General features: G+C 35.7%; 1 protein-coding gene across 3 annotated transcripts in view; it reads right to left on the reverse strand.

The window, feature by feature from the left end:
• Nucleotides 1-604: 604 nt before the first annotated feature.
• The window catches only part of TMEM38B (transmembrane protein 38B), a 53,972-nt gene continuing 35,577 nt past the window's right edge, over nt 605-18,999 (reverse strand). For all 3 annotated transcript variants that reach the window (XM_047831017.1, XM_047831014.1, XM_047831016.1), the window contains one exon: nt 605-1,656. In XM_047831017.1, the coding sequence (XP_047686973.1) occupies nt 1,444-1,656 (213 nt within the window). In that variant the 3' untranslated portion in view covers nt 605-1,443. The remainder of the gene's footprint in view (nt 1,657-18,999) is intronic.

Consider the following 18,999-nt stretch of genomic DNA (forward strand, 5'->3'; position numbering starts at 1 on the left):
AAATTTTAATGTCTAACTTCAGTGTGATTTGAATACTTCTATGCCATCCCCAAATGCCTTATATACATACTAACTCTTTGCAGGTAGGAGGTTCATGGTCTTGGTAGAAAAAAATCATGTTAGTTACAGTGTTTTAAAATTCTAACTAGACTTTTAAACTATAAAATAAAACAAGAAAGTTTAACTTTAGTTAGTTAGTACCTTTTCTCCTCTCTCTCTTTTTTGTTGGGGGGGGGGCAAAAAGGACTGATTTAACATCATTCTTTATTCAAATGGACTATTATACAAGGTTTTAGTTTATGGTTCTTCTTTGTTAGCTGGTTAATATCAAATGCCCAAGGACAATTCTCATTAGAGCTGAACATTTCCACATAAGGGTAATTAGATTTAATTTAAAATAAAGTTAATAATATATGTATGTACATGTAGATTAAAATACAACATAAACATATGCAAACTAGTAAGAGACCTAGAAAACTGAAAAGTATCCACTAGAAAGGAGACATAGGGAAAAATTTTAAACTGAAATAATACTTTTTGCTGAATCATTAAGCTACTACCATCAACATAGATCAACTAAGATCAGAAAGAAGAATATGCAAAATGCTGACAAGAATGATTTATTCTACAATTAAAATGAATGTTTTAAAGAGAAAAAATAACTTTCTAAAATGAAACTTACAAAACAAAACTTGGGTTTAGTAATTTATTAAAAATTTCACCCCTAATTTTCTTTTGAAAAAAAGGAACATTATAAACAAGGGCATGAAATAGACTTCAGATTGAGACTCATACCAATACTCTGTTCTCAATGAAAAATAGAACTATTTTAAAAAATTAAATAAAATTTCAAATATTTTCCATTTAATGTACATTAAAAAATACAGTATTTATACCTGAAATATAAACTAGTCATTTATTTTCATTCATAATATAAAGTGATTTAGAGAAGGTTTACTTTTCCCAGTGCTCAAAATTAAATAAGAATTGTTTCCCATATCTAGGAATTATACTGATCACATAAAGTAAAAGTTTAATTTTGCGGAACTAGAGCTCAGATTCAAATAAAAAATGTGTTTGAAAATACCTAAATAAAACAAAGGCTTTAATTTTTATTAGTTTGCAATCATAGCAAGTTTACTTTTTCTAACATTAGGAAAAAAAATCAAGCCCCCTTTATCAATATAAAAAATTTTAAATAATCACAATAGAATCTTTTATATATAACTTAGAAAAACAATTTCACATGATACACTCATAACACTCAGAAATTACAATCCAGAAAAAGACAATCTCCCTAAAATAGAAAGAAGTTCTTTCTTTTTGTCACCTCCATTCCTTATATAAACTTTATTTCACATCATTTACATACAAATATTTATCACCATCTGTCAGGTAGGTAAGAAAAAAAATTCTGCCTTTAGAGCTCATACAGTAAATTTACTAAGTCTTCTTGGTATGTTTCTTTTTAACAGTATCTGAAGCAACAGCTATAGGTTTTGAGGTCGATGAACCAGTACCATTAAAAGATGATTTTGTTTCACTTTTCTTTTCACATGGTGTAAACTGCTGCTGCCAACCAAACAGCATCCGGCTCAATGCGTCCTCAAAGAGAGCAAAAGGCACAGTAGCAGTCTCTGTAATCATCATGGTTATCTGGAAAAAGAAAGTTCAATTTTGAATTTAAACACAAATGTCTTCTGTTTCTCAAAACTGAGAGGAGAAAGTAAATTTTAAAAGAGAGAAAGATTAAAAACACATTCTTATTTACTGTTTAAAACATTTTTTTATTGAGGTATAATGGACATATTAGTTTCAGGTGTAAAACATGTTTCAATATTTGTATATATTGCAAAACGATCACCACAACAGGTCACCATACATGGTTACAAAGCTTTTGTGTGATGAAAACTTTTACGATTTATTCTCTTAACAGCTTTTGAATATGCAATACACTATGATTAACTATAGTCACCATGCTTCACATTGCATCCCCATGACTTATTTTGTTAACTAGAAGGTTGTAGTTTTTGAGTTCCTTCATCCCTCACTCCCCCCACCCCCAGCCCCTGGCAACCACCAATCTATTCCTTATATTTGAGTTTTGTTTTGTTTGTTCATTTGTTTTTTTAGATTTTACATGTAAGTAAAATCATGTACTATTTGTTTCTAACTTCTTTCACTCAGCATAATGCCCTCAGGATGCGACTATGTTGTTAAAATGGCAAGATTTCATTCTTTTTACAGCTAAGCAATATTCCAGTATGTATGTGTGTTTTACATCTTCTTTATTCATCCACCAACTGACACATTGTTTCTGTTATCCAGGCTATTGTAAATAATGTTGCAGTGAACATGGGGATGCATATATCTTTTTGAATTATTTCAATTTCTTCAGATAAGTATCCAGAGTGGAATTACTAGCTCATAAGGTAGTTCTATTTTTAATTTTTTGAGGAACCTCCAAAGTGTTTTGCACAGTGGCTGCACCAACTTCCATTCCCACCCACAGTGCACAAGGGTTCCCCGTCCTCCAGATCCTCATAAACACTTGTTATTTCTTGTCTTTTGGATAACAGCCATTCTGACATTCTGATATCTCCTTGTGGTTTTGATTTGCATTGCCTGAGGATGAGTGATGCTGAGCATCTTTTCATGTACCTGCTGGCCATCTGTATGTCTTCTCTGGAAAAATGTCTGTCTATTCAGAACTGTCCATTTTTAAATTGGATTGTTTGGCTTTTTGCTATTGAGTTGTATGAGTTCTTTTTGTATTTTGGATATTAACCACTTATCAGATACATGATTTGCAAATATTTTCTCCTATTCAGTAGGTTGCCTTTTCATTTTGCTGACAGTTTTCTTTGCTGTACACTTTTTCAATTTAATGTAGTTCCACTTATTTATTTTTGCCTTTTTTGTCTTTGCTTTTGGTGTCAGATCCAAAAAAATATCACCAAGACTGATGTCAAGGAGCTTACCAGTATGTTTTCATCTTCCCGGAGTTTTATGGTTTCAGGTCTTTAATCCATTTTGAGTTAATTTTTATGTATGGTATAAGACAGTATTTCAGTTTCATTCTTTTCCATGTGGCTCTCCAGTTTTCCCAACACCATTTATTGAAGAGACCATCCTTCCCCCATCAAATATTCTTGGTTCCTTTGTAGTAAATAAATTGACCGCATGTGCATGGGTTTATTTCTGAGCTAAAATGTTATTGTTTAATCTTTAGGAGAAGAAAACCTAAGCTAGGTTCTAGAAAATCTCTGTTCTCTGTAAGTTTATACTTAAGCAAAGGAAAAGAACATAACTCGTTAACAATAACACAAGGTACCATATTTTGGGGTGGAAATGAGCAGTACAACCATAAAAATATATCTAGTATTCAAAGGAAATAGGAAGAAAAAATATCATCTACAGTCAACACCAAACAATCAATAACAGCTGTCATTACTATGCCCTTAACATGTGCCAGAACTTTAATAAGTGTTCTATATTATCTCATCTTCTTTATTTTTTTTAATGTTTATTTTTGAGAGAGAGAGAGACAGCATATGCACAAGCAGGGGAGGGGCAGAGAGAAGATGACGGAGGATCTGAAGTGGGCTCTGAGCTGACACCAGCAAACCCGAAGTGGGGCTTGAACTCACAAACCACGAGATCATGACCTGAGCCCAAGTCATGCTTAACCAACTGAGCCACCCAGGTATCCCCATCTTATCCTCTTTAAGTGTAATCCAACAATTACTCCATTATTACTCTCAGCACAGAGATGTGAACCATGGCTGACAGGTTCAGTAACTTGCTTGAAGTCACAGAACTAATAAGCAGTAAAGCAGTTTGGAACACCCAGATTTTGAGTTCAATCACTAAATACACTGTATTCTATCATTATCTAAAGTTACAGATTTTTTAGTAAATGCAGAATACTACCCTTAGGAAAGACTGTAGAAAGTCTCTAATCATCCAATGCTTTCTATATGTATATGTATATGCATATACATATATTTATACACAAAGCACTAAGACATTAGGAGGTAGAATATAAAGTGCTACCAATTCTTTATTTGGCAAAATGCAGTGTTCAGAGATGTTCAGATTTGTTCAAAAAATTAGACTGGTACAAAAGGATCTGGGGACAGAGTTTTAAGGACTAGAATGATCCCAAAAAGCCCAAGAATTTCCAAGAGACAATTCTTCCAGCAAATCTAAGATAATGAATCAAATTAGAAATTTATGGAATCAAATCTCCACAAGAGGCCCCTACTTAATCCACTTATTTGAAGAAAATGGAATCAAGAAAAAAATTCTTATTAACTGCAATACGGTCTAGGTAGTGAGGAGACAGAATAGGTTCCATCAAGGAGAATGGATAAGTGAAACCCATACTGTGCAATTGTTAGAAGTAATAAATAGAAAAGTAATATGGGAAATTCTTAAAAAAACTGTTAGGTGAAAGCTAGAACAAGAGCTATAGTGTGCTATCATTTAGATAAATTAAAAATGCATGCACACACAACACTGTGAATGTACAAAATGTCACAGAATTGTATACTAAGAAATAACTAATTTTGTTATGTGACTTTGACCTCAATAAAAAGAAACAAAAAAAATAACAAACTTTTTAAATAATGCATGCACACAGGCTTCAAGCTAGTCATGACTAAATAAATGCTTTATATCAGACTCAGTCTCTCACCAAAATCAGTATTAAAAACAGAAATACACAAAACAACCATACAAAGGCACTGGAGAACAACAAATCAAGCAGAACCTAATGGGGCTATCCCTAAGAGAAAGTTAACTGAACAAGGTGAGCTCCACATTCAATCTGGCATTTTTCTTTTAATGAAATGTGTCAATTTACAGCATAGGAGAATAGCAAACAGAAGTCCCAAATGGGCTAAGGAGACAGAGCCTGCAGTCTGAGAAGGCCAAAGCACCTAGGACTTGAGAGAAAGAAAGCTCAAAAAGGAGAGAACCAGAAAAACATTAAGCCCAAAGATCCATGCATAACTTACTCTGGAGAAGTTTACCCTAAACTGTGCACACACAGGAAGAGATTTCAAAAACCTAGTGCAGAGCAACAGTTGGAAGGCCAAAAGCTGAGCAGACACTTCAGCAGCCAGCTGAAGGTTAGAGTACAAAGCCAGCCAAAGTGGAACTGCCTAGGGATACATCTCAGGCTTAAATTAAGACTCCAAAAGGGTCACATTCTAGAAGGGCAAACCCCAAAGAGAACAGCATTAACAAAACCTAAAACTAACTATCAACAGGATTATAATAATCTGCTTGTGCATTAAACCTGGTTGCCAGAAAAATGTCAGAATATAGTCCCTGCCCTTAAAGTCCTTACAGATTAGTCAAAGATAAGCTAGTCAGAGACAGAGTAAATCAGTAATTACAGAACAGTAAAGAGTAAATGCAGTGATGGAGGTGTGGCCACAAATTTTTAGGTAAGAGATATAGATTTGGAAGTCATTACCATACAAGTAAAAGGTAAAGGCATGAATATGAATGTGATCACCTGGAGAGAAAACATACAGAAAGGAGAGTCTAAATATAATGTTAATCTACAAGTTTATGCCATTATTGTACAAGATATAAGAAGAACTTCCTTATATTAAATTATTCTTCAGCATAAATAGTTATAATGCAAAATTATCTTGGTCATAACTTGACTTCGTGAACTGCCAATAAAAGATAAAAGAATTCAGATAAAAACAATGGTCCACTGTCAGGAAAACAGCAATGTCTTTTTACAAAATCTTAAAGAAAAGACTGTCAGGATCTAAAATATTTCCTGAGAACATGAACTATATAGTATTTTTCAAAGTCGAGTGCTTTAATAGAATCTCTACTCCCAGTAGACTCATCACTCAGCTGAGAAGTATTGCTGGCATCAGAAATTACTGCTGAGATAGACTTACGAGGTTCAAGGACAAACTTCTGTGAATTCAGCCTCTTATCAGGTCTTGATTCAGCAAGGTGACGCCAATATAATGGTGACAAATGGAACGAATCTTTATTCTTTTACAAATAAAATACAAAATTGTCTCCTTATTTGGTAAACTATTAACAGAAAAAGTGTATTACATAATTTAAATAGCATTTGACTTCCTGGTCTCTTGCTTAAAAAGGGAAATAAAGAAAAGAAAGTAGAAACCTTAACAACAATCTGATATTTACAACATATCCTAAGATATAAACTAATTCAAGTAAAGAAACTGTTTAAAGCTCCACCATATTCTTTATGTAATATCTCATGTCATATCATTTCAAAGATGCCCAAATGTGACATACAATCTGAGGTCTTTAAGGGCACAAACAGCACTTAATGTTCTTTAGATCCTTCACAGTGTCTAGAATGGAGAGTACAACCAATAAACATAACTTCTACCTCTCAGGAGCAACTGAAAAACTATTATACAATGTATCTACATAGGCAAAAAATATCTATCATACAATATATCTACACTGGCAAAATAATATCTACATTATTAATCTCTCTCCACCTAGAATATACTCCTTTCTGTCTCTACCTGCCTAGATCAAACAACCCTTTGTAGTGCAACTCATGTGTCAACTCCAAAACCTTTTGGACACCTTCCAGTGAAAGTCTCCTTGCCCCTGAATGAACTCCCAATGGCAAGTGGCATATTCAACCATGTTTTCTGTTATTCTATACTTTCTTCGTCGGTGATACCATTCATTCATTCGTCAGCATTAACCTGAGGCTACCAAATAAATTAAAATCTTAGGATTTCCAATTCTTTAAGTAAGCTTCACACCCAGTGCAGAGCCCAATGTGGGACTTGAACCCATGACCCTGAAGATCAAGACCTGAGCTGAGATCAAGAGTCAGACACTTAATTGACTGAGCCGCCTAGGTGCCTCAAGATTTTCATTTTATAAATGTCATTTTCAGTAAACTGGGTAAATTAATTATTTCTGGTAGTACAATCTTAGATAATTAAGTATGAGGGAATTAAATACAGACAGACCTCTGTATTTATCTTGATCATTTATCAGTCAACAAATATAAATTTAAAATCTACCACATACACTAGACACACTGATAGGGATACAGCAATAAATAAAACAAACTTAGTGCCTATCTTCATAAAGTTTAAAAGCATAGTGTACATGTCTCATATGTTTCTTCATAACATCTTAAGGACAAAGTCTGGGTCTTATTTAAAGTTTATATGCTCATGTGTATCCCTCAAAGGGCCTAATAATATTGTCCCACATTCATGTTTTCAATAATATACCATCTGAATATACCTCTCAAGAGCATTCAGCACAACTCCCCAATCCATCCTTCCTAAATCTGTATCTCAGTTTTCCCCTTGCTTCATTCACAACTTCTTTACAGTTTCCCGTTCTGAATCTTCCTTCTCTAAATATTAAAGAATCTCCTGGCTCTGTCTTCACTCCTCTCTCTGTTTCTCTGTATAATATAACTGCTTCCCTAAGTTGATTTACAAATTTAATACAATCTCAATTAAAAAAAATACTAACAAGGTTTTTTTTACGGAATTAGACAAATTGCTATTAAAGTTCATATCCATACACAAAAATAGCTGGGAAAATTTTGAGGAGAAAAACAAACATGCAGGAATATTCAGAAAACACTAAAAATGAAAAATTCAAAGAATGCCTGATTCTCCATAGCCTTGTAAACAGAACATACATGAGAAATGGCATCTGAGGATTATTTTAATTAACATTTCTCAAATTATGAATGCTTCGATTTTTTCATATGTTTGAAAGACATCTTCATATATTTTCCATGTGAATTGCCTGTTGACAGCTTCCTTTTAATTTTTCCATCAGGTTTTTGACCCTGTAACCTTTAATTTTAAGAGGTTGTTATGTATTACAAATACAAACCATCAATAATATATGTTGCAAGTACTTTTATCACAGTTTGACAACTGTACTTTTATTTTGTCCATGGTGCTTCCATCCAGGCAACTTTTAGAAAAATGTTACAGTCAAACTTGTCAACCTTTTCTTTACAGAAAAAGAAAAAAGTAAGCCCAAAGTAAGTACAAGGAAGGACACAATATAGACCTGAAATCAGTGAAATACAAAACAGAAAACAATGACACAAAAAGCTGCATCTTTTTTTTTTAATGTTTATTATTTTTGAGAGAGAGAGCATGAGCAGGGGAGGGGCAGAGAGAGAGAGACAGAATCTGAAGAAGGCTCTGAGCTGTCAGCACAGAGCCAATGTGGGGTTCAAATTCACGAACTGTGAGATCAGGACTTGAGCCCAAGTTGGACGCTCAACCGACTGAGCCAGGCGCCCCAAAGGCTGGGTCTTTCAAACAAATCAATGGAACTTATAAACATCTAGTAGGGCTGACTTAGAAAGAGAGGAGGGGGTGGAGTTAAGATGGCAGAAAAGTAGGGAGACCCTAACCCTGTCTCATCCCTTGAACTCCGCTAGATATTTAATCATTCTAAACACCAAAGAAATCAACTGGAGGTCTGAATGAAAAAAACTGCAAGACTACATGTAGAAAGGGGAACACTGTTTGGAAGGTAGGAAGTACAGAGAGTTTACAGGGTGAGATATTGCTCTGGGTCCAGCCGGGGAGGGAAATAGCCTAAGGAGGCTATCACGAAGTATTATAAGCAGCAGAGAACATATGGTGGGAGCAGTGCCTGGCTTAAGGGTGCTCAAGTGGTGAAGCAGGTAGAATCCCAGGAGTGACAGCATGGTCTGAGGATCGCTTGTGTCACAAGAAAGAGTGGTTGCACCAAAAAGTTGTGCTGTTTCCAGGCATAAGAGAAGGGGCTTAGTCAGGCTGAGGGCTGCAAGCTGGGGTGCCTGCTTTCTGCTGTTTTGACATGAACTCTGAACAGCAGCACAGTCATGCCACTGCTTTTTTCACCAGGCAGACAAAAGCCTGGCGAGAGCCTTCCCCAGAGGAGCAGCACAGGTCCGGCCCAGGGAATCCCTAAAATTTGGAGTTTTGAAACTCAGTCATGCACCTGAAATTTAAAAAAATCTTGGACACAAGAGGGGTGATTAATTGCTCTTCTGTGAGGCTTCCCTGAAGCGTGTCAACATTTAGTTCCAGATTCAAGAGTGGGAGGGGAAGCTGGCCACATTCATTCCGTCCTTCATAGCTGAAGGCCTTCAGGGAGTAAAACAGTGCCACCCAGAGGAGGCCGGAGACACTTACATCAAGACCTGCACCCCTGAACCCCTGAGGCTCTTTTCCACTAAAAGGAGTGAGCCTGAGAATCAGTGGGGCAGGCTCCTCCCCCCAGAAGACCAGCACAAATAACTCTTTTGCACCAAGTCTACTACCATGGTATTGAAAAGTGTCAACTCTAGGGGAAATTAGATCCAACTTCTGTTTTACTTTCTTTTTTTTTTTCATTTGTTTTCTAATTTTTTCAATTCCTTTTTTTTGTTTGTTTTACTTTTTACTATTTTTATATTATTTTATTTTTGGATCTACATCCTTTTAACAAGCAGATCAAAACACACTCAGGATCTAGCTTTTTTGTTTGTTTCTTTGTGTGTATTTCTTTTGTTTTCTGGACAAATTACAAGATGGAGAAACTCACCCAAAAGAAAAAATAGGCAAGAGATCACAGCCAGTGATTTAATCAACAAAGACATAAGTAAGATGTCTAAACTAGAATTTAAAACCACGAATACAAGAATGCTAGCTGGGTTCGAAAAAAGTATAGGAGACAACAGAGAATCCCTTTCTGCAGGGATAAAGGAACCAAAATCTAGTCAGGCCAAAATTAAAAATGCTATAACCAAGATGCGATCTCAAACGGATCCAATGACAGCGAAAATGGACGAAGCAGAGCAGCAAATCAGTGACACAGAAGATAAAGTTATGGAAAATAATGAAGCTGAAAAGAAGATACAAAGGCCAAAGATCACAATACAAGACTTAAAGAACTCAGCAACTTATTAAAGAGGAATAACATTCATATCATAGGCATCCCAGAAGATGAAGAGACAGAAAAAGGGGCAGAAGGTTGTGAGCAAATTATAGCTGAAAACTGCCCTAACCTGGGGAAGGACACAGGTATCAAAATCCAAGCAGCACAGAGAACTCCCATTAAATTCAACAAAAGCTGCCCATCACCAAGGCATATCATAGTCAAATTCACAAAATACTCAGACAAAGAAAGAATCCTGAAAGCAGCAAGGGAGAAAAAAAGTCCTTAACCTACGAGGGAAGGCAGATCAGGTTCACAGCAGATCTGTCCACAGAAACTTGGCAGGCCAGAAAGGAGTAGCAGGATATTTTCAACATGCTGAATATGAAAAACATGCAGCCAAGAATTCTTTATCCAGCAAGGCTGTCATTCAGGATAGGAGGAGACATAAAGAGTTTCCAGATAAACAAAAACTAAAGGAGTTCGTGACCACTAAACCAGTCCAGCAAGAAATTTTAAGGGGGACTCTTTGAGTGGAAAAAAACAAAACAAAACAAAAAGACCAAAAGGGACAAAGATTAGAAAGGACCAGAGAATATCACCAGAAACATCAATTCTACAGGCAACACAATGGCACTAAATTTGTATCTCTTAATAATTACTCTGAATGTAAATGGACTAAAAGACATAGGGTACCAGAATGGATAAAAAAACAACAACAAGAACAAGTTCCAATTATATGCTGCCTACAAGAGACTCATTTTACACCTAAAGAAACCTGCAGATTGAAAGTCAGGGGATGGAGAACAATCTATTACGCTAATGGATGTCAAAAGAAAGCTGGAGTAGCCATACTTATATCAGACACACTACACTTTAAAACAAAGACTGTAACAAGAGATGAAGAAGGGCATTCGATCATAATTAAGGGGTCTGTCCATCAAGAAGATCTATCAATTGTGATTATTTATGGCCCCAACCTGGAGGCACCAAAATACATAAATCAATTCATCACAAACAAAGAAACTCATTGATAATAATACCATAACAGTAAGGGACTTTAACACCCCACTTACAACAATGGACAGATCATCTAAGCAGAAAATCAACAAGGAAACAATGGCTTTGAATGACACACCGGACCAGATGGACTTAACAGATATAATCAGAACATTTCATCCTAAAGCAGCAGAATACACATTCTTTTCTAGTGCACATGGAACATTCTCCAAAGTAGATCACATAATGGGTCACAAATCAGCCTTCAACAAGTACATAAAGATCGTGATCACACCATACCATAAAGATCGCTATGGAACTTGAAATCAACCACAAGAAAAAATTTGGAAAGCCTACAAATACATCGAGGTTAAAGAACATCCTACTAAAGAATGAATGGATTAACCAGGAAATTAAAGTAGAAACAAAAAAATACATGGAAGCCAATGAAAATGAACACATGACAGTCCAAACCCTTTGGGATACAGCAAAGGCAGTCCTAAGAGGAAAGTATATTGCAATTCAGGCCTCTCTCAAGAAGCAAGAAAGGTCCCAAATACACAACCTAATCTTATACCTAAAGGAGTTAGAAAAGGAACAACAAATAAAGCCTAAAACTATCAGAAGAAAAGGAAACAGTAAAGATTACAGCAGAAATAAATGATGTAAAAACAAACAAAAAACAGTAGAACAGATCAACGAAACTAAGAGCTGGTTCTTTGAAAGAATAAACACCATTGATAAACCCCTAGCAAGACTTAGAAAAGAGAAAGGACCCAAATAGATAAAATCATGAATGAAAGAGGATAGATCACAACCAACACCACAGAAATATAAATTATAAGAGAATACTATGAAAATTTATGTGCCAGCCAATTGGGCAATCTGGAAGAAGTGGACAAATTCCTAGGAACTCACAAACTACCCAAATTTAAACAGGAAGAAATAAAAAATTTGAACAGACCCATAAGCAGAAAAGAAATTGAATCAATAACTAAAAATTTCCCAAGAAACACTAGTCCTGGGCCAGATGACTTCGCAGGGGAATTCTACCAGACATTTAAAGAAGAGTTAATCCTTATTTTTCTCAAACTGTTCCAAAAAATAGAAATGGAAGGAAAACTTCCAAACTCATTCTACAAAGTCAGCATTACCTTGATTCCAAAATCAGACAAAAACCCCACTAAAAAGGAGAATTACAGGCCAATATATATCCTGGATGAACCTAGATACAAACATCTCCACAAGATACTAGCAAATCGAATTCAACAGTACCTGAAAAGAATTATTCACACTAACCAAGTGGGATTTATTCCTGGGCTGCAGGGCTGGTTCAATATTCACAAATCAATCAACATGATACACCACATTAATATAAAAGAAAGGATAAGAACCAAATGATCTTGTCAATAGATGCAAAAGAGCATTTGATAAAATACAGCATCCATTCTTGATAAAAACTCTCAACAACGTAGGTACAGAAGGAACAAACCTCAACATCATAAAAGCCATATACAAAAGACCCATAGCTAATATCATCCTCAAGGGGGAAAAATAGAGAGCCTTTCCCCTATGCTCAGGAACAAGACAAAGATATCCACTCCCACCATTTCTATTAACCATAGTACTGGAAGTCTTAGCCCCAGTAATCAGACAAGAAAAAGAAAGAAAGAGCATACAAATCAGCAAGGAAGAAGCCAAACTTTCATTATTTGCAGGTGACATAATACTCTATGTAGAAAACCCAAAAGACTCCACCAAAAAATTATTAGAACTGGGGAACTGGGTAGTTAGTTGGGCATATGACTGTTGATTTCAGCTCAGGCCATGATCTCACAGATTGTGGGTTTGAGCCCCACACTGGACTCTGCGCTGACACACAGAGTCTGCTTGGGATTATCTCTCTCTCTGCCCCTCTCCTGATCACACTCTCGTTTGCTCTCTCTCTCAAAGTAAACTAAAACATTAAAAAAAATTTTAAATGCTAGAACCAATATATGAATTCAGCAAAGCTGAATATAAAATCAACATGCAGAAATCTGTTGCATTTCTATAAACGAATAATGAAGCAGCAGAAAAAGAAATCAAGGAATCAATCCCATTTGCAATTGTACCAAAAACAAGAAGATATCTAGGAATAAATTTAGCTAAATTGGTAAAAGATCTATACTCTGAAAACCAAGAAAACTTGAGAAAGATACTGAAGAGGACACAGAGAAATGGAAAAGCATTCCATGCTCATGGATTAGAAGAACAAACATTATTAAAAATGTCTATATTACCCAGGGGCGCCTGGGTGGCTCAGTCAGTTAAGCGTCCGACTTTGACTCAGGTCATGATCTCGCAGCTGTGAGTTCAAGCTCCACATTAGGCTCTGTGGTGACAGCTCAGAGCCTGGAACCTACTTTGGATTCTGTGTCTCCCTCTCTCTGCCTCATCCCCAGCTCACACTCTCTCTCTCTCTCACTCTCTCAAAAATAAATAAACATTAAAAAAAGAAGTCTATATTACCCAAAGCAATCAACACATTTAATCCAATCCCTATGAAAATATCATGAGCATTCTTCACAGAGCCAGAACAAACAATCAATGGAACAGAATATAGTCCAGAAATAGACCCACAAATATAATAGCAACTGATAGTCAATAAAGATGCCAATATAATTCAACAAGGGAAAGGACAGTCTTGTCAGCAAATAGTATTAGAACAAATTCATCTTCATGTGGAAAAAATAAAACTGACCTTACCTCGTATCAATCATAAACTTAATTTGAAATGGATCAGATACCTAAATATAAAGGCAAAAACTATAAGAAGAAAATACAGGTAAAAAAATCTTCACAACCCTGGTGTATGGAAGAACTGCTTACATAGGATGCTAAAAGCAACACCATAAAAGGACAACGTGATAACTGAATTTCATTGAAACTAAAAACTTCAACTCTTCTAAAGACAATATTAAGGAAAAAAAAGAAAGCCACAAACTAGGAGAAAAATATTTGCAATTCAGATATCTCATAAAGAATTGGTATCTGAACATACTGAGAACTGTTACAAGTCAATAATAAGAAAAACAATTTTCACAAATGGGCAAAGATTTGAACACTGATAATAGAAATGACCAGTAAGCATCAACAATAGCCAGAGTATGGAAAAAGCCCAAATGTCCATCAATGGATGAACGGATAAAGATGTGGTATATATATACAATGGAGTATTACTCAGCAATCAAAAAGAATAAGATCTTGCCATTTGCAACTACATGAATGGAACTGGAGGGTATTATGATAAGTGAAATTAGAGAAAGATAAAAATCAGATGACTCTACTCATATGAGGACTTTAAGAGACAAAACAGATGAATATAAGGGAAGGGAAACAAAAATAATATAAAAACAAGGAGGGGGACAAAACAGAAGAGACTCATAAATATGGAGAACAAACTGAGGGTTATGGGAGGGGTCATGGGAGGGGAGATGGGCTAAGTGGGTAAGGGGCACTAAGGAATATACTCCTGAAATCATTGTTGCACTATATGCTAACTAATTTAGATGTAAATTAAAAAATAAAATAAAATAAAATCACGGGAAAAAAAAAATGACCAGTAAGCACATGAAAAGATGCTCAAATCTCTAGCTATCAGAGAAATACAAAAAAAAAAAAAAAAAAACAACGAAAAACCCTACAATGAGATACAACCATATGCATATAAAATGGCTAAAGACTGACAATAACATATATTAGCAAGGATGTAGGACAAGTGGAACCCTCATACACTGCTGGGTAGTAATGATGATGGGTACAAACATTTTGGAAAACAGTGTGCCAGTTTTTTTTTTAAGTTAAACATATGCTTTCCATATAACCCAGCAATTCCACTCCCAGTTATTTATCCAAGAAAAATGAAAATACATGTTCACATGAAGTACATGTTTCATAGCAACTTTATTCATAAAAACCTTACTCAAATAATCAAAAACTAGAAACAATCCAAAATCCATCAACAGATAACTGGATAAACCAACTGGGGTGTATAATGCTACTTAGCAATAAAAAGGAATATGCAACAGCATAGGTAAATCTCAAAAACATTATGCTGAACAAAAGAAGCTAGGCACAAAATATACATACTATATCATTCCATTTATATGAAACTTGAAAAAAGATTAATCTATAGTGATTGAAAGTAGGTAAGTGGTACCCTGTAGCTATAATCAGTAGTTGGGATTTACTGGAGTAGTGCACAAGGACCTTTTTGAAGTAATGGAAATGTTCCATATCTTGATTGTGATAATTATGCAGGTACATAAGTTTGTCAAAACTCATCAAAACATAATGTTAGAATGAGTATATTTTATTATATGAAAAACTTTTAAAAAATTTTTAAAGAGCTTGTTCTTAAGTGTTTTGCAAACTTCACAGCCCTTTGAAGTTATTCTTTGTTATCTCTGGAAAATGTACTGTCAGATTAACTTTCTGTATAAGATCCTTTAGCCCAATTTTTTCAGATCTGAGGCCCTGAATAAAAGACCACATATAATAAAGATGAGAAATCAGAGTATTTACATGAAAGAGTAAGTTGGTGGCCTGGGTATTGGAGGGATCTTAAAAAAAAAAAAATGCTACTTCACTAAAACATTTTTTAAAAGAGATACTGATGAAGTTGGTCTCTGTACCACATATTGGGAGACTGATAGAGGTTATACCTAGAAATGGAATTAACAACTCACAAGATATATGATTCTTCAACTTTGTCAGATACTGCCAAACTGCTCTCCTGGGCTGTTTCTATTTATACTCCCTCTAAATCCCTTTAAAATAGTTTATATGCTTTGTCTTCAATTTCTCTTATTCACCTCAGTCTATTACAATCATTTTTCTATTCTCTTCCAGTCCACTGAAACTGCTTTTACCAAGGTCACCAAATACCTCTCCATTTCAAAATCCAACAAACTCCTTTCAGTTTTAATCCCTCTTAACCACTCAAGTCTCCCTGTGCTTCATTTCACAATAACACTATTTCATGATAACTCCTTATCCTGAGGAGCCAAAAGATAATCCATGCTTCTCAAACTTTTCTCAAATCATCTCTGATGGAAGAAAGTGAACTTAGCAGAACCTCAAATGAAGACATGCCAAATACAAAATGTCATATTTTATCTTTTAAAAAAAGTGTATTTTGAATTCTATTCCATAATATATTCCTGTTTAACTTTAAAATGTTTATAATAATTAACACTGAAATCAACTACTGGTACATTATGCTTCACATTTATAATGTGACTTTGTACGCTAGTGCCAAACAAAAGCCATATATCCCTTAAGATATGTGTAACTCTAGTTAAAGAAAGATAAATGATGTGCTTAAAACTGTGAAGCCTAGACTTCAAATTCTTACTCCAAAGTCCATGTGCTTTGCCCTTTCCTAACAGTCTTAGTTGGCACATATTTCTTTCCTCTGAGACTTGGATTTTAACAATCACAAAGGACTTGTGAGAGCTGGAAAAGGAGAACAGAGTCCTTCTTGAATGAAACTGGAATCATACAAGAACTGAGCATCACTGAATGTTCAGCTTGCTTGCGTTCTGGAAACAGGAAGAAAGAAAACAAAGGTAAGAGGGAGGGAAAGATGGGGTGCCTGGGTGGCTCAGTAGATTAAGCAACCGACTGACTTGTGATTTCTGCTCATGTCACGATCTCACACTCTGAGATCAAGCCCCGCATCAGGCTCTCTGCTGACAGCCTGGAGCCTGCTTTGGATTCTCTCTCTCTGTCCCTCCACTGTTCACGTGCACTCTCATGCTTTCTCTCTCAAAAATACATAAACATTTTTTTAAAAGAGTGGGGGAAAGAGACAAGAGAAAGAGGAAGAAATTTAACATAATGCTCTCAAAAAGGAAAAAAATTAATAGACCAGACATGGAAAAATTAGTAACTATATACTATATTTGAAACATCATAGGGGCACCTGGGCGGCTCAGCCGGTTAAGCGTCCGACTTCGGCTCAGGTCATGATCTCACGGTCCGTGAGTTCCAGCCCCGCGTCGGGCTCTGTGCTGACAGCTCAGAGCCTGGAGCCTGTTTCAGATTCTGTGTCTCCCTCTCTCTCTGACCCTCCCCCATTCATGCTCTGTCTCTCTCTGTCTCAAAAATAAATAAACATTAAAAAAAAAAAATTTAAGAAACATCATAAGCATATGTGTAGATATATGTAGACTCCTTACACCTCCAAAATAAAGAATATATTTACTTTTCATACATACAAATAATTATAAAATCTCATCAATACTAGTAGAGAAATGAAGTCTCAACAAACACCATAGAATACCACACACACTGTCTAAAATGCTGTTAAAGAAAAAATTTTTAAAGATTTTTTTAACGTTTGAAATTTTAAAACACGCTTGTCAAATAAGAAACTGTAGTGTAAGTTAAGAGGAATGTAAATTGGATGACAATAATATACACGAAAACATGTGATATGAGACACAGCAATGTAAAACAATGTGTTGTGAGGAACAACAAAACCAAAAAGTTGGTCCTCAGAAAAGGATAACATACAAAAACCTCTGACAAGACTGATCAAAAAAGAAGAGAGGAACTTTCTCCTTGACTATGACATAAGAACTGATTCTAGACTAGCCTTCCAGGCATAAAAGCCATAAACCTGACAAAATACATGAGGCAAACACTTTCGGGCACTGGCCGACAGAGAGTGTAAGACTGATCATGAGAAGAGACAAACTGATAAACTGACTCACACATTTACCCTCACTTCTGTCTCAGGACAACTTCTCAAGCAGGGAGCTAGAACTGAAACTGAGGTAGCAGAGACTGGTATTGGTGAATCTAAATAGACTTGACCAGGGTAAGGTATCAAAGAGGAGGAAACTGGGCATGTTCTGGGGGTCCAGGAGGAGACTCCAGATATCTATATGGTACCACAAGTCCTTGGCTTAGGGCTAGCCTGCACATGTCAAGAGGGAGACTACTGTGACTTAGCACAGAGTGGCTTTTGGTGGATTGCGATACCATCAGAGATAGCACAGGGTGAGCAATGCTGGGGGCATTTACTTTCTGTTTCTCTTACAGAACTCACTATTTTTATACTTACATCATAGTTTTCTGTGTGCTTATTTTACTTTTGGGGAGCTATTCTCTTTGAAAAGAGAAATCATATTTATTAGTATCTTTGTATAGGCCAAAGCACTGATTATCCAAAACAGCCAATGCAAATCTCCTGACTATATAAATACTACAGGAAAAGAGTGAAGTAAAGAAAAAATAATTACTGCCAAATTTTCCCTGAATATTCTGTCAATTCATTTTTTTATATCTAAGAAAAGAAAAACTATAGTAGCTACTCAGAAACAAATGACAAGCCATTCAAAAATCAGTGTAAGGGATGTCTAGGTGGCTCAGCAGGTCCTAATCTCACAGTTCATGAGTTTGAGCCCCGCATTAGGCTCACTGCTATCAGCGGGGAGCCCACCTCGGATCCTCTGTCCCTCTCTCTCTCTGCCCCTCCCCAGCTCAGTAGTGCGCTCTCTTTCTCTCTCAAAAATAAATAAACATTTTAAAAAATCAGTATAAATCTAAACGGAACTTAGGCAAAAGTATGCGTTAAAAATGCACATTCCATTTACAAGTAGGTGGATAACAAGGGCACCCGGGTGGCTCAGTGGATTAAGCATCTGACTTTGGCTCACGTCGTGATGTCACAGTCCATGAGTTCAAACCCTGCATCAGGCTCTATGTTGATAGCTTAGAGCCCGGAGCCTCCTTCGGATTCTGTGTCTCCCTCTTCCTCTGCCCCTCTCCTGCTCCTGCTCTGCCTTTCTCTCAAAAATAAATAAACATAAACAAATTTTTAAAAATAGTAAGTTGGTGGATAATAGGAAAATGCTGGGAAATATTATGAGACAAGTTTAATACTGTACGTTATTATCATACTGCAATACAGTGTTTAAATATTATAATAAAGAACTATATATCCAGCAATAATTGTAAGAAAAATTCCTTTTTACTCCACAAATTAGGACTTCAACAAAAACTGATGTTTGTAATTTAAAAAAT

This window comes from Prionailurus viverrinus, chromosome D4 (genome assembly GCF_022837055.1).
Source record: "Prionailurus viverrinus isolate Anna chromosome D4, UM_Priviv_1.0, whole genome shotgun sequence".
Classification (NCBI taxonomy): Eukaryota; Metazoa; Chordata; class Mammalia; order Carnivora; family Felidae; genus Prionailurus; species Prionailurus viverrinus.